The sequence below is a fragment of the Doryrhamphus excisus genome, chromosome 4 (genome assembly GCF_030265055.1).
Source record: "Doryrhamphus excisus isolate RoL2022-K1 chromosome 4, RoL_Dexc_1.0, whole genome shotgun sequence".
Classification (NCBI taxonomy): domain Eukaryota; kingdom Metazoa; phylum Chordata; class Actinopteri; order Syngnathiformes; family Syngnathidae; genus Doryrhamphus; species Doryrhamphus excisus.
This window is the reverse complement of record NC_080469.1, coordinates 24,270,324-24,294,606: the sequence shown is the minus strand read 5'-3', so window position 1 is coordinate 24,294,606 and position 24,283 is coordinate 24,270,324. Positions and strand designations below refer to the sequence as shown.

Sequence of the window (24,283 nt, the reverse complement as noted above, 5' to 3'; positions counted from 1 at the left end):
GAGGCTCTGACAGATTTAGCCCCAATTAAATGGTCCAACCTCGATTCGCAGGACGAGGGTGTAAAAAAAAAAAAAAAAAAAATGTTCTTGTCAGCCTCTTCCCAGAGGGTTTTTCCCAGCGTGGAAGCCGGGATGTGGAAAATGTGTCTGAGGAGGCAACATCAGCACCTAATTGGTTCAAAAAAAAAGTCTCTGGCAGTTGAAAAGGTTCTATCCATCTTTGTGTCATCGCGCTCGGCTCCTCTTTGGGGGCTCATTTGGTCTCAAGTATACACACCTTGAAGCTCGTTAATGCCATGTCATGTTCCGGCGTAGCGGTAATTAACTAAAGCGCAACGTTGATGACGAGAAAGAGTATCGGAAGTTGAAGCTTTTCAGCCGAGAAGATGAAAAATACGTCAAATAATTTCAATTCTAGCGAAACGTGAAAGGAGCTCATTAGTCGTGGGATCGGGCAAACAGATGGTGCGACTCAGCAGCAAAAACTTTTTTTTTTTTTTTTAACGCGAAACGTCCGCGTCGTAGTCGCAGTCATTTGCCGTTTATGTCAAACCCCCCCAACTTTCTTTGCTGACGGCGACGTGCCTTAAATCGTGCTACTTTTGCTGACCACAGCGCACATATTTCCAATTCCTAGCAGCCCCAGAGTCCTAATTCACAATCAGCCAAGAGCTGATGTGACACAATGGGGGGGAGGGGGGTCCTCCAGGGACGGGAACCCACCCGCCACCTCACACGAAAAGTGGAATTTGAGCAAAAGTGTCCTTTGTGAAGATACTGAAGTATTTTAAGTAATAGTTTGTCTAGGTCGAGTGGTTAACTCGCAGGCCTCACAGCTAAAAGACCCGAGTTCGATTCCACCCTTGGCTATCTCTGTGTGGAGTTTGCATGTTCTCTTCATGCATTTATTTTAAATACAATTAAAATAATTAAATTTAAACAATTAAAACAATTACATTTTTTTGAAAAAAATCACAAGTACATAAAAATTGAATAAATAATACTAAATCCATCAAAATAAACAAATACATTAAAATAAATACTTTGAAAAAAATCACAAGTACATAAAAATTGAATGAATAATACTAAATCCATCAAAATAAATACATTTAAAAAACACAAAAAATAATTATATAATAATAATTATAAAATGAATAAAGATAAAAAATAATAATTATAATTAGTTTTTTATATTTATATTTAATAATAAATATTTTTTTGTGCTGTGAATGGAACTCCTCCCACATTCCAAAAACATGCTAGGTTAATTAGCGACTCCAAATTGTCCATAGGTATGAATGTGAGTGTGAATGGTTGTTTGTCTATATGTGCCCTGTGATTGGCTGGCCACCAGTCCAGGGTGTACCCCGCCTCTCACCCCAAGACAGCTGGGATAAGCTCCAGCAACCCCCTTTGTGACCCTCATGAGGATAAGCGGTATAAAATAAAATAAAATAAAATAAAATAAAATAAAATAAAATAAAATAAAATAAAATAAAATAAAATAAAATAAAATAAAATAAAATAAAATAAAATAAAATAAAATAAAATAAAATAAAATAAAATAAAATAAAATAAAATAAAATAAAATAAAATAAAATAAAATAAAATAAAATAAAATAAAATAAAATAAAATAAAATAAAATAAAATAAAATAAAATAAAATAAAATAAAATAAAATAAAATAAAATAAAATAAAATAAAATAAAATAAAATAAAATAAAATAAAATAAAATAAAAAATAAAATAAAATAAAATAAAATAAAATAAAATAAAATAAAATAAAATAAAATAAAATAAAAAATAAAATAAAATAAAATAAAATAAAATAAAATAAAATAAAATAAAATAAAATAAAATAAAATAAAATAAAATAAAATAAAATAAAATAAAATAAAATAAAATAAAATAAAATAAATCAATTTAATTTAGTATTTAATTTTATGCTTGAAAAGAAAAATATTATTACTATTATGGATTCCGAGATTCTGATGCAATTCAAATTGTAAGATGTTTTTTTATACGACAACCTTATTTTGTTTACACAATTACAAAAGTAGCGAATGGCGCACTTAAAATAAAAACAAATAATAATAAAATAAAATAAAATAAAATAAAATAAAATAAAATAAAATAAAATAAAATAAAATAAAATAAAATAAAATAAAATAAAATAAAATAAAATAAAATAAAATAAAATAAAATATGGATAAAGAGGACACCGAGAAGAGTCGTAAAAATGAGAGATATTATAAACATTGCGTCTCAGTACAAGATACAGTACAACAATGAAAAATTAGTGAATAACCAATTAGACGTCCACAGAAAGCAATAGATACGGATAAAGAGGACAGCGAGACGAGTGAACGTTATGTGAAAAAGGGAAGAATATGCTAAATATTGCAACTAAATACAACAGACGAAAGAAGAGAATCAAAGAGTGACACAAAAACGAGTGATACAAAAAAGTGGACAGCGAAACAAATGAGTTACAGGGAAAATGAGAGATGTGCCACACATTGCTCCAACATGTGGTGGTAGTTATAAAGGTGGTACATCCCTCCTGGGCCCTGCCGAGCGTCATTCCGCCGTATTAATGTGGCTACAAGCAGCATTTGTTAGCTAACTCACCCCAGCTGCTCGGTCAGGTTCCACAGAACACTGGGGGTGGGCATGAGCGGCGATCCGTCATACAGAACCACTGAAGCCCCCACTGCCAGAGCTGACACCAGCCAGTTCCACATCATCCAGCCCGTCTGAGGAACAAACACACATCAGCTTTACTAAACCTTGGGATCAAGATCAGGTGAGCAGGCAGAAGCCGGAAGGTTCCCCAAGTCCTGGCAAGGCACGGCAAGGCACGGCAGGGCACGGCAAGGCAGGCAGCGTGCAGACCTACTGTGGTGTAGTAGATGATGACGTCACTGCTGGTCATGTTGCCGTGCAGGATGTGTTCTTTCAGGTGCTGGATGAGCGTGCCCTGCACACACAAACATACCATCAGATGATGTCCCATTAAACACCAGCATTTGTGCCCAAGCATAGCCTAATACTGGGGTTCCCAAATTTACCCACTCAGGGACCACTTGAAAATATACAAAATGTCCGCGACCCACCTTTGTCCTGTAAACAGTAAACAGTACATAGACGAAATGCTGCCTTCTCAGAGCACTTAACTTAATAATAATTCAATTAAATAATAACATTATTATTATTATTAAATTATAATATTATTAAATAATGATAATAATAGTACTATTATTAGTATTATAATAATAATAATAATATATATTATATATATAATAATATATATAATAATATATAATATATATATAATAATATATAATTACATAATATTATTACATAATAATACTAATAAAAAGAATATTAGTAGTACTATTATTATTATTATATTATTAGTAGTACTATTATTAGTAGTAGTAGTAGTAGTACTATTATTATTATTATATAATTACATAATATTATTACATAATAATACTAATAAAAATAATATTAGTAGTACTATTATTATTATATTATTAGTAGTACTATTATTATTATTATTATTATTATTATTATTATTATTATTATTATTATTACAGATTAAAAGTTTGGGCTTCCTTTATCCCCCTGCTTTCATTTCAATCAATAATTACGACTAATATTATTATTATTATTATTTGTAGTAGTAGTAGTAGTAGTAGTAGTAGTAGTAGTAGTAGTATTGATTGAAAAGAAAGCAGGGGGATAAAGCCCAAACTTTAATCTGTAATAATAATAATAATAATATTATAATAATACTACTAATAACAGTACTACTATATGATATAATAATTAAAATAATAATAATAATAAAAGTACTGCTATTATTATTATATTATTATTAATAACACGTGATTAATAATAATATATTATTTTGATTAATAATAATATTCCATTATTTTAATAATATTATATTATTATTATTATTATTATTATTATTATTATTATTATTATTATTATTATTATTATTATTATTATTATTATTATTATTGATTGAAATGAAAGCAGGGGAATAAAGGAAGCCCAAACTTTAAATCTGTGGTGTACACACAAGACAAATAATATTTGCAAAAATGAATCATATTTTTAATGACCTCTCATGGCCCACCTGTACCACCAGGGGGCCGCGGCCCACACTTTGGGAATCACTGGCCTAATAGATCATTAACCACGGTCGGCATCGGCAGTGTGGGTCGATCCAATGTTTTACTCACATCAAAAATGTGTTATCCTTCACGTATTTTTTGTTTTGCTACCCAAAACAGCAGCACGTATTTTTATGAATGAGTTTCTCTATCCCAGACTCGTGTTGCTCCGGTCTAATTTTGCGTTCCGCTGCATCGGCATTCCACTACGCTCACTGCTCTGCTATTTGCTATTAATCACGTAGCACTAAAACCCTTCACCCCAAGCACGCCGCCATATGAACGGGCCGGCAAAAATGTGTCAAGTGCGACTTCTCCTGCAGTCGGAACCCGTCACTGCTGGGTGTCATCGGCGGCGATGTCGTGCGAGCGTTTCATGTTTGGCGCCTGTCACATCCGTCCCGTGTCGGCTGCCGTCTTGTTCCTGACAGCTATTATGTTAAGAGGCGTGACAAAGCAGAAAACAGGCCAAAGCGCCGCGGCTAATTGGTGAGTCGGAGAGGACCGCCAACCAGGGCGGCGAAGAATGTTTTCACCAAAGCGTTACTGTCCAATTATCGGGCGCACGGGGAGGAAGACGGGGGCAGGGAAGAAATTGCTAAAGAATGAGAGGGAAATGGCAAGTGAGTGTGGAGGAGTTAAGTGGGAAAAAGGCCTAATGAGGATCTGAAAAATAATAAGAGTAATTAATAAATTAAAGTAAAACATTAAAAATTATAAAATTACTAAATTATAAAATTACTAAATTATAAAATTATAAAATTATAAAATTATAAAATTATTAAAATTATTAAAATATTAAATTATTAAATTATTAAATTATTAAATTATTAAATTATTAAATTATTAAATTATTAAATTATTAAATTATTAAATTATTAAATTATTAAATTATTAAATTATTAAATTATTAAATTATCATATAAGTAAAACATTAAAAATTATTAAAGTAAAACATTAAAAAAAAATTTAACCCCAAAACAAACTCTAGTCTGTTAATAGAGCTCTGCTGCCACCCTGTGGTGGATATTATATTCTGATAAAAACAACCCCTTTTTGTCTTGTTTATGTTGTGGCATGTTTACATATTTGCGCTGTCATAAAAACAAATCACTTTGTTTCCAATTATTGTTTTGAAATTCAATAATCCCCTCGAATTCAAGGTGTATAAAATAGGACAGTGATTCCCAAAGTGTGGGCCGTGACCCACTGGTGGGCTGTGGTGGTACTGCAGGTGGGCCATGAGAGATCATTAAATATATGATTCATTTTTGCAAATATTACTTTTTATTGTAAAATATTTATTGCCCAATTAAAAAATATTTATAGGCCTAAGTAATAACCTTTTGAGTGTTATTGATCTGTCACAATATTTTAGGAATAATACGATGATTAATTATAATAATTATTAATAATTAATATTATATATAATATTAATAACAATAATAATACAATAGCTTCCTTTATCCCCCTTCTTTCATTTTAACCCTGAATCTTAATAATAATGATAATAATAATTATTATTATAAATATTATATATTATAAATGATGGTATATAATATAATATATAAATATTATAAAAATTATATCATAATAATAAATAAAATTATTATTATTATTCAAAAAATTAATTATTATTATTATAGTAATAAATAATAGTATTTATTATTATTATTATTATTATTATTATTATTATTATTATTATTATTATTATTATTATTATTATTATTATTAAGGGCTCTGAGAACACAGCATTTCGTCTATGTACTGTTTATAGGACAAAGGTGGGCCGCAGACATTTTTTTGATTTCCAAGTGGGTCCTGAGTGGGCCCTGTGGACCCCTGGAATAGGATACTGGCACGTATGCCCACTGTGGTCAGCAAGTATTCTCACCCCAGCCGAGTGGACCATACATTTGGGTGCTCCTGTGGTTCCAGATGAGTACATGATGAAGAGAGGATGACTGAAAGGAAGCTGCTCGAACTCCAGCTGGGGGAGTTGGTCCCCCTCCCCACGTCCAGACGCCAGGAAGTCGTCTATAAACACGCTGTTTTTTGGGGGGCAGGGTAGGATGGGGGGGCATTAAAAAAGAGACTCAAAGAGGACGTGCGCTGGCGTGCTCACACCTGTTGGGGATCTTGGAGAGGTCAATGTCGTGTTTGGCGCGAGCGTAGGGAATCACCACCACTTTCTGCAGGTCAGGAAGACCTACAGGGAGAAGAGACGCAGGCACTTGCACTTTGCCGCTCTCCGAACACAATTCCGAAAAGGCATCAGGCGAACCCAGAGGAATAGAAGCGTTATGTCCTGTAACATTCACACTTCTGGTGTTCTTCCCGGTAACTACTCGCAAAGTTGACACTTTTTTTTTACCTGTACACTTGTGAAAAGTGTTATTATGGCCACAGTTTGACCCTGGAACAGACTATTTAGCACATTTCTATAGAGAAAATGTTTGTAAGAGCTGTAATGTGTATCCCAACTGAAGGATCAAGTAAGCAAAAAATCGAGTGCCGACCTTTGACGACGCTTGTCAGCTTCTCCATGTGGTCGTGAGTTTTGCCGTTGTACACCACGGCGGCCACAGAGAAGATGAGCTTGGGTTGGATTTGAGAGAACCTGTCAAGAACGCCCTGAGAAAAGGGAAATATTCTCTCAAGGGAGGCAACCAATGAATGCATACAAATTATATTCATTCATTCATTTTCTACTGCTTATCCTCACAAGGGTCGCGGGGGGTGCTGGAGCCTATCCCAGCTGTCTTTGGGGCAAGAGGAGGGGTACACCCTGGACTGGTGGCCAGCCAATCACAGGGCACATATAGACAAACAACCATTCACACTCACATTCACTTGCAGTATTATAAGAAACGAAATAAGGAAAGTCATTTTTGGAAAAATTAGGTTTGGGAAATTATTATATATTATTATATATTTATTTTTATATATATTTTATATGATTATAAAAAATGAAGTCAAATATCGTGGGAATAAAATAATAATAATAATAATAATAATAATAATAAAATCGCAATATTAGGAGAAAAAATTCTACAAGATTACATATATATTATTATATATTTATATATTTATTTTTATATATTTTTTATATGATTATAAAAAATGAAGTCAAATATTGTGGGAATAAAATAATAATAATAATAATAAAATCGCAATATTAGGAGAAAAAATTCTACAAGATTAAAGTTGAAAATTGGTGTTTAACAAGAAAACAAAATATTTTTGTTTTCAAAATATTAAGAAAATAAGTCATTCTAATCAGAAAAAAGTTGCAACTTTAATATTATAATATGACTAAATGTCACGAAAAATAAAACATTCATACCTATGGACAATTTGGAGGGGCTAATTAACCTAGCATGTTTTTGGAACGTGGGAGGAAACCGGAGTACCCAGAAAAAACATGCAAACTCCCCACTGAGATACCCGAGAGTGGAACAAGTAATATAAAATAAAATAAAAATCCTAATCAGAATCCTGTAGAACTGCTACAGTGCATGTGTAATACCACTACTGTCCACAGGAGGTGCTAAAAGACCAGTGTAAAGCTGCCTTGTTATACTGTATAAGACATGCATATTTCCCCACATTCATTCATTCATTCATTCAATTTCTACCGCTTTTCCTCACGAGGGTCGCGGGGGTGCTGGAGCCTATCCCAGCTGTCTTCGTGCGAGAGGCGGGACTGGTGGCCAGCCAATCACAGGGCACATATAGACAAACAACCATTCACACTCACATTCATACCTATGGACAATTTGGAGTGGCTAATTAACCTAGCATGTTTTTGGAATGTGGGAGGAAACTGGAGTACCCGGAGAAAACCCACGTATGCACGAGGAGAACATGCAAATTCCCCACAGAGATACCTTAGGGTGGAACAAGTAATATAAAATAAAATAAAAATCCTAATCAGAATCCTGTGGAACTGCTACAGTGCATGTGTAATACCACTACTGTCCACAGGAGGTGCTAAAACCCCAATGTAAAGCTGCCTTGTTATACTGTATAAGACATGCATATTTCCCCACAGATTTTAATAAAATTGTCATACATGAAACAAGCAAGATTTCTCCTTACGTTGACGCCGAAGTCGACAGAGGTGGAGCTCCAAATGGCTCCGATGCTGGCTGCCGCCAACATGGCCTCCACTGCATGGACGCCGTTGGGCAGGTAACCTACACGGTGCGACAGAGAGGGTGGACTTGACATACAGGAAGTAATAATGTTGCTACAGTACAGGAATCCATGCAGAATGCCACAGATGAATTTGGACCGCCACAAATACTATTTATGATGCTACCTGTTCGCCCTTGCTTTTGAGAACATTACAACGCCAGATACGTAGGAAGTGGTATCAGTGTTACACATTTTGCAATAATATCCCAAAAACAAATGTTACATTGTTATCGACCAATATGTTTTTTTTTTCTCCAAGGGACGATATCGATTTTTAATCGGCGATGAGGCGGATAACTTAAATTTAGAGCCAATATTCATTTGCAGTCAAAGTTAAAATATCAGTTACAAAATGTCAGGTTTTCTTATTGAATTAATCAATTTAATTTAGTATTTAAATTTATGCTTGAAAAGAAAAATATTATTACTATTATGGATTCCGAGATTCTGATGCAATTCAAATTGTAAGATGTTTTTTTTTATAAGACAACCTTATTTTGTTTACACAATTACCAAAGTAGCGAATGGCCCACTTAAATTAAATTAAATTAAATTAAATTAAATTAAATTAAATTAAATTAAATTAAATTAAATTAAATTAAATTAAATTAAATTAAATTAAATTAAATTAAATTAAATTAAATTAAATTAAATTAAATTAAATTAAATTAAATTAAATTAAATTAAAATAAAATAAAATTAAATTAAATTAAATTAAATTAAATTAAATTAAATTAAATTAAATTAAATTAAATTAAATTAAATTAAATTAAATTAAATTAAATTAAATTAAATTAAATTAAATTAAATTAAATTAAATTAAATTAAATTAAATCTTGTAATTTTGACGAGAAATTGACGTGAGTTTCAGGCAATCGTGTCAATTTTTCTGTATAATTTCAGCATACTTAAAACGTATCAAATTGTCCATCTGAATTAACCCTTTAGGTGCCAGAGTTTTTTGCAAGTCTGGCTAACTTGCGTTTAGTTTTGCAGCGTTTCTGAGACTGCAGGGTCATCTCAACAACGTTTGCGGATGCACAGCTTTGGGACCCGGATGGTAACGGGTCGACGTGTGCAGAGTGAACGTATGTACACAAGCCTTGCAGGAGAACACCCTTTGCTGCACCGCCCTGCACAAACATTCACGCCTTTTGCGTCCTATTCTTCTTCTTCTTCTTCTTCTTCTTCTCGGTTGCCATGACAGTCAGCTACAGCTTCAAACGCTAATGACCGCCGTCTACAGTTGGCTTTTTTTAAAGAGGAGCAAATGAGGCTCACCGACGACTCTGTCTCCAGTCCGGATACCCATCTTCCTCATGGCCGCGGCAAACACCGCCACGTCACGCCTCAGCTCCCTGAAGGTCACCTTCACAATCTCCTCGTTGGCCTCGGCTGACAGAAACAGACAAAACTTACATAAATAACATAAATAATACTTACAGGGTATTTGGTGAAGCAACACATAGGATATGCTAATATTGTTTCATGCGAAAAAGCATATTATTAATATCAACTTCACTCTTTACAGTATTTTTTATTCTTTCTTGTAAATTTTATTTTCCAATCATATTTCAACTTATTCACAAAAAATTATAACTTTCCCCTCATCTTATAAAGGAAATATCATCACTTTAGTAGCCTATGCTAGCATAGTAGGCTATGCTACGGAACTATTAAAATATATTTTTGAAAAAGTGGGTTATTTTAGACAAAATACAAATAAAGTTGTAATTTTTGGGGAAATTACAACTTGATATAAAAAAAACAAAACATAGCAGAAATGAAAAAAACTGCTGTAATTTTCCGAGAATAAAGTGAATATATTAAGAGAAAAAAATGAATATTATAGCATTAAAAAAGCTATTTTTTGGTAAAAAAAAAAAAAATAAACTCGGAATATTATGAATTGAAATATTAAACGAAAAATATGTTGTTGTTTTTTTTAATGCCATAATATTATGAGAAATATAGTAGTGATTGAATTAGGACGGGGGAAAACTTATAAAAACTATAAAGTTATAGTTTAATAGCATAGGCTACTACGCTAGCATAGGCTACTAAAGTGACAGATTTTTCCTCATAATACAAAAAAAATTTAACTTTTTTTCTCATTAGAAAAAAAATACTTTTTCCTGTAATTTTTTTTCCAACTATTTAAACTTTTTATTTTCCAAAAATTACCACATTTATTTGTTGTTTTGTTTGTTTTTTCCAGAATATCAAGACTGTTAAAAAAACATTAAACGTTGTAAAATTTTTCATTTCCATTTTTGTTTTGGTTGTTTTTTAGTGTGTTGTTTGTTTGTGTGTTAAATTATATTTTTTAGGGAACAAACTGCCGATATTGTCCAATTCTCGATTTCCGATACTGATATCAGCGGATCCAGATATGTTTATCATGACACACATTTTTTTTTCATGACCGTAAAAAATTCAGATACCGATGTGGACCGATATCACATTTTATGCCGATAATTATCTGACATCATTAATATTTTTAGAATGTAAAACAACAGCCAAGTGCCACAAATGGCCCCTGGGCCGCCCTTTGGACATCTGGCATCTAGCTTGTACTTAGAAGCAGAGACACTGCAGTCAATGGACCTTTCCATAATGACGTTACAGCTATCTTTTATGAGCTATCTTTAGCCAAGCGCACACACATAAAACACATAGTGTACACACACACACACACACACACACACACACACACTCTACACACACACACACAACTAGAGCAATAAAGGAAGAGCCTATTCAATGCTAATCTAATCAAGGTGGCGTACACGGCAGCAACAAGATGCATTCGGGTGCGGATTTGGCTGGACCAACGTGGTGGAAGTCATGAGTCCCATTATAATGTGTTTAAGCTTTTTGTGGGCGGTTCATTAAATCAAGGGTGTTTTTACCATTGGCTGAAGTAACCCCCCCACCCGGCACCCCAAGATCCCATCCCGTTGGGTCTGTCGTAGACATACTTGCAGCATAAAGAGCCACTTTGTCCTGGTCGGCGTGTTTGAGCAGGTTCTCCGCATAGTTGAGCCGAGCACCTTTAAACCACTCGGGAACCTCCGAGATCCGCTTGGAAACGTCCACCACCTGCAACACGACCGCAAGACACACGGAAGAACTTGTGAGAAATACTTCCTGTTTTCTTCACCTACAAAATAATTGTGTTTCCTGTGAAAAATGTTTAGCTTTGGACAAAAGTTGTAAAAGTCGGATAAAAAAAAAAAAATCAAAAAATATCTTTTTCAATGTAAAAGGTTTTAAGTTGTACTACATTTTTAAGAAAAAAAGACAGATTTTTTTATTCTACATTCCATGTTAAAAAATGTAAATAAAATATAATATAATTGTATTAATATAATAAAAATATTTTAAGCGTGTTCAATTTGTAAAAAAATCACAAACATTTTTTAGATTTAAAATATTAATTCAAAAATGTTAAATTGTATATGAAAATAAATAATAGAATAGAAAAAATCAGAAAAAATATTCTTGAGGAATAATTTTTTTTTCAAATTCAAAATGTCTTATTTTAAATAGTTTTTAAGTTGTACCTTTTCAAGAAACAAATATTCTTGAGAAGTCAATGTAAAATAAAAATGCAAAATATATTTAACTTGAGAGGTAAAATTTGTAAAATACATTTCATGTAAAAGATAAGTTAAGTTGTACATTTTCAAGAAAAAAAACATAAAATATTCTTCAAAAACTCAGATTAATTTGTTATATATTTCCATTATATTTTATACTTTTAAGAAAAAAAACATACACATTGCATATTGTTACACGTTACACATTGTTATGAAAAAGTATTTGAGAAAAAGTTGTACATTTTCAAGAAAAATGTTTGCACACTTTTGGGGGGGAAATGCATATTTTGATTTTAAAAAATGCATATTTTGAGGGGAATATGTTTTATTTTTTTCTTGTTTTTAACTATTGAGAAAAAAATGATTTTAGGAGAAGAAATTCTTGAAAAAGTATATCTTTTTGGGTATATACAGTCAAGGAAAAAAGTGCATATTGTTATGAAAAAGGTTCTGAGAAAAAAAATGTAAGAAGTCAGGTTTAGTTTAAAGTTTTTATTCTAATCACTACATTTTAAAAGAAGTACAAAAGTAGCATATTTTTGAAAAAAGGTTTTTCATAATTAAAAAAAATGCATATTTTGGTGTACAAAAGCGTAAATGTGAATTTGACTGTGGAACAGATGATGTTTGTTTCCATGATTTTTTTATGGGCCAAAAATATATCCAAACATGGGCAATACCTCTTCGTAGGTTTTGGAGCTGACCACGCCACAGAAGGTCCACACGTGTGCCCAGAAGTCCGAGTAGCAGTCCACTGACCATTGGTACAAGTCACTGTAGTTGGCTGGTGGACACAGACATCAACTGCGGTTATGTTTATGCTAATGCTACATGTGGAGAGCATGTACTGGTGGAGGGGGCGGAGCCTGTAAGAGACCTGGTGGACTTAAAGAGGTGTTTTTTGTGTTTCCACAGGAGGGAGCGAGTGCTATAAAAGAGCTTGCTTGTTCACTAAGGATTCCGAGCACCCCTCTAGGCTCCGATCCACACTTAGGACGATACGTAACGGCGTTTATAAAAAAAAACACAGCAACTCTCTATGATGATAATGGCCTGAAAGCATGTATTTCTTCTGGTATAATGAAGAACATTGTGTCTGATATCATGCATTCATATTATTTTATGAATATCACATCATCCTGTATCTGTGGACTTAACAATAACTTCCTATTTAACAGGAAACAGTGCCCGATATCATTTATCCTGAATTTGTTCATTTAGTATTGTTTAAATCAGAGGTCTCAAACACGCGGCCCGCGGGCCAAATGTGGCCCGCAGGACACTACTTTGAGGCCCCCGCCTTTAATATGAAAGTTTAATGTTAGTGCGGCCCGCGCAAGTTTGATATGGATGCCGTATGGTATCATGTTCCCAGAAAAAATGATTACGTTTGATTAATGTTCATGTTAAAGGTTAAATAACTGTTAATAGTTATCCTCCCTATCCGTGTGGAAGTGGTAAGTTTTTGGCTATTTAAGTTGAAAGGAAATAACTTGAAGGCTACCGTTTAGGTCGCCACCAACTATATGTGGTTTCTTAAGTTTTTATTATTTGCCGTTTTATTATTATTATTATTATTATATTTATTTATTTATTTATTACTGATTGATGGATTTTCTTTATTCTTGATTTATTTATTTTTCATCTTTATGTAGAAAAATAAAAAGTAAGATATTTGAGAACAGTGGAATGTTTTATCAGAGCTTTTCTTGTAGAAAATTGGAACCAATTTTTTTTTTGTTTTTAATAAATGCGTATTTTTTTATTATTATTTTGGAAAACCTGATGCGGCCCCCAAGTAAATTGAGTTTGAGACCCCTGGTTTAAATGAATACCAGTGTCTGATATCATTATCCTGAATTGTTTAATTTATTATTATTGAATGAAAACAGTGTTATCATTTAGGTTACAATGTAGTATTACAATGTAGTATTGCTAAATTAATAATGATGAATACTTCACATGTTATTCGAATAACGTCAAACACAGGAAGTGAACCGATCGATCAGAGCTGCTTTTTCCTACTCCTTTTCGGGCATGGTGGATTATGTAAATATAAACATGTGATGCACGTGCATGCTTCCGCATGTTGGTCATCAACCATGATTAGCATTACCAAAAGCCAACATGTTCGGTGCAAAATGAACACTGTCATCATTTGGCAGCTCTGCATTCTTTACTTCCGGTGCTGCAAGTAATCCAGCATGGAAGCAGCTCTACAGGTTAACCTGCTTATGCCTCATCGGCATCCATGCACAGTAAGAGCAACGTCCTTGCAGCTGCAATGATAAATAGGCATGCATTGACTGACCCAGATCGAGTCCATGTTCCTTGTTGACCCGCGTCCTGAACGTGTCCATCTGCGTGTCCCTCTTAGAGTCCGGGTACCACAGCACCTTGTTCTCCATGTCCATTATTTTGTCGCTCTTCCCTTCCGTTTCTTTGGACATGTCTGCCTCCCTTCAGTCGCTGTCGGGCTGCTGCTAATGGCTAAGAAGCTAAAACGCTAAGCTGGACGGCGCTGACTGTGAGGTGACAGCTAGCAGAGCCTGACTGGGAAGCGACTGAACCCCGCTGTCAAGGAAAACTCGCTAGGCAGGGAGACGGCATGGTGACGTAAGGGAGCGTTCAAGAGCAGAATTGTTTTTGACCTACCGTGCTACGTGCCAAAAATAACTCCACAAAACTCCAATTGTTCTCCTCAATAAATTTTCTGTGTATTACATATTATATTTAAAGTGTGTAATACTAGTAATTGTCGAGAAAAAGACTGCGTTGCAGTGTTTAGATATCATTCTTGAACACAACGACCACGGTAGTCTTGAACGTCTCCCCAATGTAAACGTTGCCGGGCTAAGAGCTAGACTCTGATTGGCCCTTGGCTGACTGGTTCCACATCAGCCGACAGATGGCTTCATCTCGGGGAGGAACCAAGTGAGCCACTCCGTTTCGGGGCCATTAGCCAATCAGAGAGGGAGAATCGAGTCACGTTTCAGGGGTGTGCCCTATCAGGAAGTCGATAGAGGAGCCCGCCTCATTGTGGTCTGCTGTGTGTTGCAGTCAATGACAAGGCGATGAGAATAGCTTTTAAATTAAAAAATAAACAGCAACGTTTGCAATTCAACCATTCGGTTTGATTTCATGGAAGTTTTTGTTTGGTTTCTTCACTTACATTACTTTACATAAGATACATACAGTAAATCCGCAGTGTTATTTGTTTGATTTCTTGCTATCAAAATTAGCATGGCAAATCTTGGCACCATCTTCTCATTCCCAATAAAACTAATAGTCATCAACATCAAATAAATTTCCTTCACACATTTGCGGCACACGGCTGTATTTGTATTGGCATCAGACACATTCTAAAAATATAATTTAGCAAAATAACTAAGCTTTTACAGCGATAAAGTCAAAATATTAATAGAAAAAAGTTGTCTGAGGGAAAAAATATGTAATATTTGAATGATTAAAGAAAGAGGCGTGTTTAAGTTACAAGATTAACTTACAAGTTAATTACAAGAGGGGAATTTAAAGTAAAAAAAAATACAGCAGAAATGGAAAAACAACAACTGTAATTTTAATAGAATCAAGTAAAATAAGTCATATTTTGTATTGTTATTGTAATTCATGTACAATATGTGCAATTGTACATTTTGTTTACTGCAATTGTACATTTTGTTTACTGTATAGGTTATTGTTTTTATGTACATATATTTATATTTATTCTGAACAGTACCTGACAATTTTAATTTTAATTTTAATTTTAATTTTAATTTTAATTTTAATTTTAATTTTAATTTTAATTTTAATTTTAATTTTAATTTTAATTTTAATTTTAATTTTAATTTTAATTTTAATTTTATTATATTAAAAAAATATTATTTTTAATTAAAAAAATATTTTTATTTTTATTTTTATTTTTATTTTTATTTTTATTTTTATTTTTATTTTTATTTTTATTTTTATTTTTATTTTTATTTTTATTTTTATTTTTATTTTTATTTTTATTTTTATTTTTATTTTTATTTTTATTTTTATTTTTATTTTTATTTTTATTTTTATTTTTATTTTTATTTTTATTTTTATTTTTATTTTTATTTTTATCCCATTAAATCTGGTGTAAAAGTAATGTTGAAGTTCATACAGTAGAATATGGTGGTGGTGGTGGTGCAATGATTTGGGGGTGTGTTGTTGCTTCAGGACCTGGAAGACTTACTGTGATAAATAAAAGCATGACATCTTCTGTCAACCAAAGAATCCTCAAGGAGAATGCCAGGCCATCTGAATGGCTGAAGAAAAAAACAAATGAAGACTTTGGAGTGGCCTCATCCAAGTCCTGACCTGAATCCTATCGAGATGCTGTGGCACGACTTTAAAAAGGCCTCCATTGTGGCTGAATGACAACAATTTTGCAAAGAATTATACAATCACTTTTTCCACACGGGACATAATAATAATCATAAAATAATCATAAAAATAAAAATAATAAAACAATAATAAAAAATAAAATAAAATAAAATTAAAATAAAATTAAAATAAAATTAAAATAAAATTAAAATAAAATAAAATAAAATAAAATAAAATAAAATAAAATAAAATAAAATAAAATAAAATAAAATAATGCGGGTGTTCTGTCACATGACTGTATGGAACTGGTGTGTTCATCAAGGAGTATGACAATTCTTATGATGATTATGATGCTAAAAGTGCATCATATCAAATCCCTCATACGAATATGATGCAAGATATGATGTCATGCATTACATAATGCTAGGTTGTTTTTGTAACGCGGAAACACAGACGAGACCATCGGTATGTAACAACTCTTGTTGCTTCCAAGATGCAAATGTGTTTAATCCGAGTAGTCATTTTCATGCTATTCCTCTTTGATCCAAAGGTTATCAACCTAATTAGATGAAGTGTGAAATAAAACTCGAGAAAGGATTCTGGAGTTTAGTTGAGTTTGAAAAAACAAACTTGATCACCAACGGAACAGTTAGATGGAAACAGTCGCTAACCACGGAAAAGGTATTCCTTCAATGTTGACTGCTGACCCAGCTGAGACCTTATCAAAATGGAGGATCAAGTACCGGACCTCACTATTCTCAAAAGGAAACAAGCCGCTTCGAAAGGTTGCTTCACAAAGAAATTCAATGTCATTCACGCGATGGCGGACATGATGACGGAGGATGAGCTCCGAGAGGAATTCGCGACGCTCTTCCGATACTTTTGTATGGTAAGCGACAGAAGTAAAGAACTCATTGACCACGAATCTGCTGAAGAAAAAGACAACACGGCGCGGATCGAGCGCTTGGAAGATGATGTCGGGAAAGTCAAAGTCAAGCTGGAGAACACCGAGGATCTCGTTCGGGCCAGTTTGAAGAGATACATGAAGAACAGCTTAGTAACTGTAATTAGAAGGGCCGAAAGGAAATGTGACGCGGTTAAACGGTTATCTCCTGCCGACGTCAATCATGATGACTACGACTCACAGCTGGACGACCTGGAAAAACACGTAGCTGAAGCAACGCAAGCTATCTCTGAGTGGGAAACATGGGTACCAAAGGATGAGATGACGGAACTAAAAGCAAGGGTCGAAACCATCCAAGAGACTAAAAGTGACCTGAAGCATAAGAAATCCCAATTCCCGATGGTTAAAACAACTACCAAATTCGGGATTGGGAACAGTGGAAACTTCTACAAATGGAAGGAAGATTGGCTTTCCGGACAAAAGCAAACAAACTCACACAAAACGGACAAAGTCTTGAAAACTCAGTTAATAGCCTGCATAGACAACACAATTGTAAACGATCTTGGATTAAAGTCCTACGGTTCTACCGAGGAAATATTCCGAGCCCTCGAGGACAAGTACGGAAATGCAGACCCGTCCAGCATTGAGCAGGATCAACCGCCCATCATGTTGAACAACCTAAGGCAAGTTGTTGAACTCGGTCAGTAAATTACCGTCTTCCGTTCGGGATCAATGGCTAACATTCGTAGACAATCCCAGGAACGATGTTTTCCGACCTAAATGAAGCAGAAACGTTGTTTTCTTTCGGAAATTGGCCCATCCGCTACAAACACACGTCATTCCCGTTTCTGTGTGTTCTAAAGAAGGAATAACAGCTAGCATGAAGCAGCTAACAAAAATTCCGGATATGAAACCTCCAAAAATGTTTTGTCCTTTTATAAACACGGCGTGGCCATGCAGTAAACGCCACATTAACGACTTTGTATTTTGTCCGTTTTCACAGAGCCCTTAGCTTAGCACGCTACGTCCGTCAACACTAGCATAGAAAGTGCGCGTCTCTGTTTGCTAACTATGCCAGAGCCGCTAACTACCAAGACAACAAATCATTGTGATACATTGTGATATATTTTGTCGTGTACAAAAAAAAAACGTAAATATGAGCTAACCAGTCTAACCGTTGCTTTGGAGTGGGCTTGTTACCAGTCCGTAGCGGGTCCTTTCGAGGGTTTTTTTAGAGGGCTTTGTCGGCGCGACAGGTTAATCCAATTATGTTGCATTATTAGCTGCCTCGTGTGTTCAAGTCTCATATAAGGATTGCCGTTCCCAGGCAGAGAAAAATGTAGCTGCGTGCTAGGTAGATCCAGCTATACTGAATCACTAAACCAGTTGAAAACAATACTAAATGGTAGTGTTGTGACATTCATGAACGAACCGGTTCTTTTGAATGGCTCATTAACATGAACGATAGGAACCGAGTCGCAGCTGGGAACCGTTCCGTATTGGCAGGGTATCTAAAGTAATTATTTCCAAAATAAAACGAGTTAAGGCCAGGCTGGCTTCTTAAAACTTTATAAATATAAAAATGAGCCAAATGAGCCACTTTTATGAACGGCTCTTTAAAAGGAAAGAGACAAAAATCCCATCTCTACTAAATGTGCGAAGACTATACATTTTTTTTTGTTATGTTTTTGCCGTTTTTTATCTGTTTGTCTGTGTTCAAAATAACTTCAAAATTTCCGAACGGATTTCGGAATTCGTGACATGTACCTACCATGCTGCGTGTTAGCATGCTAGTGTTAGTATGTTAGCTATGTTAGCATACTAACATTTTTAGCTATTTTCTTGGGTGGACACATATATAAACATTTAGCATTGTCATGTGAGGTGTTTGCATGCTAATATTAGCTTGTATTAATAGTGGCATTTGTGTGTCCATTTGCATAGATAGACACCTATATAAAGACTTAGATTGTTTGGTGTTAACATGCTGACGTTAGCACATTAGCTTTGCTAGCATGCTAACATTAATATGGGAGCATTTATCGGCATTTTCATAGCTAGAGATATATAAAGACGCTATGTTTGTTTGTTTGTTTTCATAGCCATTTTCATAGGTAGACACATCTAGAAACACTGAGCATTATGCTAGGTGTTAGCATGCTAATGTTATTGTGTTAACATTTCTAGCATACTAACAGCATTGTAGTATTTTTATTCGTTTTCATAGGTAGACTAATACAAACACGTAACACTATCTTGCTAGGTTTTAGTATGCTAATGTTAGCATGTGTAGTGCTTGGCGCAGGTCTGCGCTCTCCGGGACGCTGTTTATTGTAGTTAGGCCAATTCCAATAAATATAAATTGACTTTTCTAAAAGTTCAGCTGAGGTGAGACTTTGTTTACATGGGCTAACAAAAAACATCATGTTAGTAGCATAGAGTAAATTATTGCATGAATATGAATATGTTTTGTTGTAATTCCCAGGAGTTTGATGGCGAGTGAGGAAGACCAACCTGTCGGTGCTGACAGCATTGAAATTAGGTGAGACATATATTTATAATTTTTCTACTTTTCATATTTCAGCGTAATAGCTGAGTGCAGGGGTGCCCAAATAGCATATTATTAGCAGCAGCTGCATTCGTTGCTGCGCTGCAATGACGTCAGCTTCCCTCTTTTTGCATTGGGCTTTTCTTCTGATTCTTCCTTCTCACTGTCCACTTTATCCATATATTTTACTCTTTTAGCTTCTGTATCTCTAGCTTGAGCTACCATGCTAGTCATTTATCTTCTTTCATCATGATGCTCACTTGTTTCGCTGTCCACTTTATCCATATAATTCATTGTTCGTGCTCTTTTTGTCCCTGTGTCTCTCACTTCCTCGTGACTTTCACTTGTCTCGCTGTCCACTTTATCCGTATAGTTCACTGACTTTGCTTGTTTTTCCCTGGATCTCACTTGAGCTTCCATGCCACTCACGTCTCTTTTCTTACGACTCTCATGTCTCGCTGTCCACTTTATCCACATATCGCACTGGTTACATGTTTTTTTACTCCATATCTTTAACTTGCCAGTGACTTCTCTTCTTTTCTCATGACTCTCACTTGTCTCGCTGTACACCTTATTTGTATATTTCATTGATTTTGCTTGTTTTTCCCTGTATATCTCACTTGAGCTTCTATAGCACTTCTCTTTCCCTCTGATTCTCACTTCTCGCTGTCCACTTTATCCATATATTTTACTCTTTTATCCTCTGTATCTCTAACCTGGGCTACCATGCTAGTCACTTATCTTCTTTCATCATGATGCTCACTTGTCTCGCTGTCCACTTTATCCATATAATTCATTGTTTCTGCGCTTTTTGTCCCTGTGTCTCTCACTTCTTTGTGACTTTCACTTGTCTCGCTGTCCACTTTATCCGTATAGTTCCCTGACTTTGCTTGTTTTTCCCTGGATCTCACTTGAGCTTCCATGCCATTCACGTCTCTTTTCTGACCACTTTCACTTCTCGCTGTCCACTTTATCCACATATCGCACTGGTTACATGTTTTTTTACTCCATATCTTTAACTTGCCAGTGACTTCTCTTGTTTTCTCATGACTCTCGCTGTCCACCTTATTTGTATATTTCACTGATTTTGCTTGTTTTTCCCTGTATATCTCACTTGAGCTTCCATAGCACTTCTCTTTTCTTCTGATTCTCACTTCTCACTGTCCACTTTATCCATATAATTCATTGTTTGTGCTCTTTTTGTCCCTGTGTCTCTCACTTCCTTGTGACTTTCACTTGTCTCGCTGTCCACTTTATCCGTATAGTTCACTGACCTTGCTTGTTTTTCCCTGGATCTCACTTGAGCTTCCATGCCACTCAGTTCGCTTTCCTCACGACTCTCACGTCTCGCTGTCCACTTTATCCACATATCGCACTGGTTTCACTTTTTTTTACTCCATATCTTTAACTTGCCAGTGACTTCTCTTCTTTTCTCACGACTCTCACTTGTCTCGCTGTCCACCTTATTTGTATATTTCATTGATTTTGCTTGTTTTTTTCTATATATCTCACTTGAGCTTCCATAGCACTTCTCTTTCCCTCTGATTCTCACTTCTCGCTGTCCACTTTATCCATATAATTCTTTGTTTGTGCTCTTTTTGTCCCTGTGTCTCTCACTTCCTTGTGATTTTCACTTGTCTCGCTGTCCACTTTATCCGTATAGTTCACTGACCTTGCTTGTTTTTCCCTGGATCTAACTTGAGCTTCCATGCCACTCACTTCTCTTTTCTTACGACTCTCACTTGTCTCGCTGTCCACTTTACCAGTATGTCTCACTGGTTTTGATCTTCACGTGATCTTACCAATTCACTCGCTTCCCTTCTCCCTTCTTTTGTCTGTCTCTGTATATGTTTAGCAGCTGGAATGCACAGATTTCTGCCCTGTGATTGGCTGGCGACCAGTCCAGGGTGTACGCCCCTGATGAGGACACGCGGTGTAGAATTTCATGACTATAGGTCCAAGTCTGTGTCGGGTCCAGACTTGGACCGTGGTCCGTTTGACAGTAATCCCTTCAGCGCACAGTACTGTTACTTACACAATTTGCAGGTAGACAACATCACTACTTGTCAAGGCATCGTCCTGCTGGAAATTGTTGAGGTTCATAGCTGCAGGACGGTTTTTTTTCCATAAAACAAATGACTGTGGATATGACCTATGACCTATAAGTGAAATTAAAAACTTGTTTGTTTTCTCTCCCTCTGTCAGTTTATTACCGGAGAATCCTGCGGCGAAAGAAGACGCTCATCCATCCACACAGAACACCTCATCGTGGCTAGCGGCCGTGTGTCGAGTCGTTTGTTGTTTGACGGGATTCTTAATTTTATACGGCTGCGTCGCGGCCGGCTTTTTCGTGTTGAACTCCAAGTTAGAGCAGATCAAGGGTAACATGAACTCCACAGAAGACCGGCGGCGTCTGAACACCATTCTGACGCAGCACGACGACCTGATGAAGAAGCATCGAGCGCTGGGGACATCCAAACAGAAAAACGTGGACGAACTGGTGGAGGAGCAGCAAGAGATGAGCACCAGCATCAACGGCCTGAAGCCTCAGCACAATGAGCTGAAGGTTCAGTATGACAAAATGAGGAATCAAATGAGCTCCCTGCAAAGCTGCTGCGTGGACGTAACGAGTCTGCAGCGGCAGATTGATGTCAACGTCAAGTCCTGCGTGTCGTTGGCAACGCGACTACAGACAGCGACTGGGAAGTTAGACAGCATAAAAGATGGGACGACCAACTTAGTTGATTCACAGAAGAGGATCCAGGGACTGCTCCGTGCTTTTGTTTGTAACATTCCGATTACGGACCGCTTCAACTGCGTGAAGAAATATTAGATGTATCACATATCCACTTCCTAGCCAATGGTTCCCGACCAGTACTGAGGTAGTTGGGCCGTAGTCCTGAATTACCATTTAGGGCGCTCACGCTGTACAAGAACACATGAAGGACGTATAAAATACAGTCTGAAAAGATTAAATATGATTTAAATATGATTTAGAGGGTCACTCTTTTGCTTTTTTGGTTCTTCTTTTGGGCTTTTGATTTTTAGACCCGACCTCAATATGTAAATTTCCACCAAGTAGGATTCAATACAAAGCATAAAAACCTGTTTATGACATTCTAGATATTTATTTTTTACATGATTGAGCTCTCTAGACATAAAATCACATTTATACTCTTGTTAAATAATATAGTATACATAATAACCGACAACTTAAAGGACATAGAAAACCTGTACACATGTAATAACACCCTATAGTCACCATTATACTCCTCTTACCTAATATAGTAGCCATAGTAAAAGAAAATAAAACCTGATTATGACTTTCTTAATATGGCTTTAAATATTAGAGCCCTGTAGACTTAAAATAACACCCCTATAGTCACCTTTATGGTAATGGTAATGGTTGTATTTTATTTGAACATGCATCAGATTACAATTGAGTGCATCCCATAATCAGTTCCCAGTTCCACATGTCCAAAAGGAGTAGGAAGAAGCAAAGCTTATTAAATCCTACCCCTCCATCTGGTACTTTTACAATCAGTAACTGTTACATTTGTTCACTTCCTGCTTTCCAACTATAATTCAAGTTTTTTAAATATATTTTTTAATTTTAATTTTAATTTTAATTTTAATTTTAATTTTAATTTTAATTTTAATTTTAATTTTAATTTTAATTTTAATTTTAATTTTAATTTTAATTTTAATTTTAAGTCACATACAGACAGAATAAGCAATGTAAGACATAGAAAATGTGTTTACGACCTTCTGAATGTAACATATAACATTATTGAAGCCCTCATGACATGAAATAACACTATAGTCACCTTTACATTCTTATTACCCTATATTGTAGACATAATAAAAGAAAATAAGATACAGTATATGACATATTGAACCTGTTTGTGACCTTCTAAATGATTTTTCAACATAATTAGAGCCGTGGAGTCATCTTTACACGACAATATTGTCACGATAGTTCCGTATGCCTTAGTTCCTGGTCCCATGCCTTTATTTTGTAGTCACTTCCTTTGTTTTTTCCTTTACTCTCTTGCTTCACGCACCTACCTTGAATTTTCAGTTCTGTTTGATTCAGGTGTCGTTTGTTATTGACAAACTTTCACCTTTACACTCCTGTCACCCAAAATAATAAACATGAGGTAAAATAAGATATATTTGACGTGTTTAGACATTAAATGACACCCCAAAAGTCACCTTTACACTCCATTTTCTGTGTCGCTTGTCCTCACTAGGGTCCATGTGAGTTGTATTCAGTTGTTTTGTTTATTATTTTGTATTGTTTTATTTATGCTTATTTATATATAGTGTAATATATTTACAATGGCCGCCGAGGGTCACGTTCAAAGTGACGAAATTAACTTGTGGCGAGTCAATTTTCTGTTTGGTATTGTATTATGTGTTACGTGTTGTATTTGCGCATGTGTTGCCATGGAGAGATATGTTCCGGGGTCGGGAAGGAAAAGGGATGACGGAC

General features: G+C 34.9%; 1 protein-coding gene across 2 annotated transcripts in view; it reads right to left on the bottom strand.

Moving 5' to 3' along the window:
* Nucleotides 1-14,601, bottom strand: part of aacs (acetoacetyl-CoA synthetase) — a 32,051-nt gene extending 17,450 nt beyond the window's left edge. Inside the window, exons 1-11 of one of the 2 annotated variants that reach the window (XM_058071336.1) lie at nucleotides 14,301-14,601; nucleotides 12,670-12,773; nucleotides 11,369-11,489; nucleotides 9,669-9,782; nucleotides 8,289-8,386; nucleotides 6,707-6,821; nucleotides 6,315-6,396; nucleotides 6,082-6,235; nucleotides 2,900-2,980; nucleotides 2,579-2,756; nucleotides 1,964-2,468 (exon numbers count right to left, since the gene is read on the bottom strand). In XM_058071336.1, coding sequence (XP_057927319.1) covers nucleotides 2,628-2,756; nucleotides 2,900-2,980; nucleotides 6,082-6,235; nucleotides 6,315-6,396; nucleotides 6,707-6,821; nucleotides 8,289-8,386; nucleotides 9,669-9,782; nucleotides 11,369-11,489; nucleotides 12,670-12,773; nucleotides 14,301-14,439 — 1,137 coding nt within the window. In that variant the 5' untranslated portion in view covers nucleotides 14,440-14,601 and the 3' untranslated portion in view covers nucleotides 1,964-2,468; nucleotides 2,579-2,627. Of the gene's footprint in view, nucleotides 1-1,963; nucleotides 2,469-2,578; nucleotides 2,757-2,899; nucleotides 2,981-6,081; nucleotides 6,236-6,314; nucleotides 6,397-6,706; nucleotides 6,822-8,288; nucleotides 8,387-9,668; nucleotides 9,783-11,368; nucleotides 11,490-12,669; nucleotides 12,774-14,300 lie in introns of those variants that run through there. The other variant, XM_058071335.1, reaches the window with a different exon arrangement.
* Nucleotides 14,602-24,283: the final 9,682 nt, after the last annotated feature.